Genomic DNA, 1823 nt, shown 5'->3' on the forward strand with positions numbered 1-1823 from the left:
CAGGGGTGCCCCAGGGCCCGGGCACGGGCTGGGCACCGCGGGCACGCCCGGGCAGCCGCGTCCCGGCACCGGAGCGGGCCCGGCCCGGCCCCAGCGGAGCCCCGAGCGGAGCGCGGCCGGGAGGGGAGCGCGGGCACCGCGGGCGGGCGGGGGCAGCCGGGGACGGCGGCAGCAGCCGGACGCCCGCCCGGCCCGGCCTCGGCCCTCGGCGGATGCGCTGGCTGCGAGCGGGGCCGTTCGCTCCCTCGCCCGGCGCCGGCGGGCGGCAGCGGCCCCGAGCCGGCTCCGGCCGAGCGGGGCCGCCGCTCCGGCAGCCGCTGCCCTCGGGGCCGCCGCTGACACCCTCGGTGCCTGCGCTCCCGGCAGCTGCCCCTGCACAGCCCTCGCCTCCCCGCTGCGCTCTGCCTGCGCTGAGCCAGCCCAGCTGCAGCTGCACGTCCTGACTGCACGATCCTGAGATGGGACAGGACAATTGCAAACCCCAGCCCGGAGACCTGATCGAGATCGACCGGACAGGTTACCAGCACTGGGCCCTGTACGTGGGGGATGGATATGTCATCCACGTGACAGGTAAGGCTTGTGCCCCCTGGCAAAGTGCAGACCTTGCCCCCTGGCAAGGCTGGGATGCCCCAAGAACCCTGTCTCCCTCCATGGGCCCCTGTGTGTGTAGGTAGCTTTTCAAGAAGGAATCAGAAACTCATCTGACTTCCGGGAGAGGCCAGAGAGGGTCTGCATTCCTGCATTATCTCCTCCTTGTTTTATACAGATGAAGGAGCCACATCCCTTAAGCTTAGCAGCTCTTCAATACGTGCCACAACGGCCAAGGTGAAGAAGCAGCTCCGGGAGGAAGTGGTGGGAAATGATAAATGGCGTGTCAACAACAAGTATGACCGCTCCTACACTCCTTTCCCTGTGGAGGAGATCATCCGGCGTGCTGAGCAATGGATTGACAGGGAGGTGCCATATGATGTGCTTAACAGGAACTGTGAGCACTTTGTGACAATGCTTCGCTACGGAGAAGGAGTCTCTGAGCAGGTGAGTGCCCCGGGCGAGCCCCTGGGTGCCTCCCAGAGCACCTCCTGGCTGCTCGCTGTGAGCCGCGGCACTGGGACACAGCCTGCAGCCTGCATGGGGACAGCCGAGTGCCAGGCGTGGGCTCCAAAGCAGCGCTGCCTCCCCAGAGCCCCTGCCCCTGGAGGGTCACTGTGCTCTGTCTGCACCCTGACAGTGCCCCCTTAGTGAGTGCCACTCCTAGGGGTACAAACCTGGCTGTTACCCCTTCTGCTCATGGGGCACACGCCTCTCACTGATTTATTTACTCTCATTATCCCTGCCTTTTCTATATTATCACGCTGGGGATGTAAATATAAGTTCTCCTCATATTTCCAGCTTGTTTTGCTTTCCCTTTTATAGGCCACAAAAGCAGTTTTTGGCAGTGCTACAGCTATAGGAAGTGCTTTTCTTGCTGCTGCTGCTCTTGTTGGGATGGCATTGTCCGAGAGCGCATCCAGGAGATAGTGCTACTGATGGGCTGTCAGGAAGAGCTCAGACCAAGTCCACCAGAGTACCTGGCCACAGCGGTCACAGCCCAGCTTTTACTACATATGCCATCAAGGCTTCCTAGCAACTGTGCCACCCTTGCTGTAAAGATTAAATAATCCTTAATAAAATGTCTGCAATACAAAATCATATTGCCCTAAAATCCTCTTTTACCTGAATAAAGTTTTGTGTGCAAGTTCAGCAGTCCAGCCTTGCTTCTCCATTCCATCCCACTGATACAAAAGTCAGTGTTTTACAGGCATGCTCTAATTTTAGCATGATGG

The 1823-nt window shown here is 60.1% G+C and overlaps 1 protein-coding gene across 1 annotated transcript; it reads left to right on the forward strand.

The window, feature by feature from the left end:
- Window positions 1-321: 321 nt before the first annotated feature.
- LOC137479565 (phospholipase A and acyltransferase 1-like) lies at window positions 322-1276 on the forward strand. Its single transcript, XM_068200062.1, has 2 exons — window positions 322-570; window positions 767-1276. Exons 1-2 carry the CDS (start codon window positions 459-461, stop codon window positions 1237-1239), a joined length of 585 nt encoding a protein of 194 aa, XP_068056163.1. The 5' UTR covers window positions 322-458; the 3' UTR covers window positions 1240-1276.
- The last annotated feature ends 547 nt before the right edge of the window (window positions 1277-1823 follow it).

The sequence above is a fragment of the Anomalospiza imberbis genome, chromosome 10 (assembly GCF_031753505.1).
Source record: "Anomalospiza imberbis isolate Cuckoo-Finch-1a 21T00152 chromosome 10, ASM3175350v1, whole genome shotgun sequence".
NCBI classification, from domain to species: Eukaryota; Metazoa; Chordata; class Aves; order Passeriformes; family Viduidae; genus Anomalospiza; species Anomalospiza imberbis.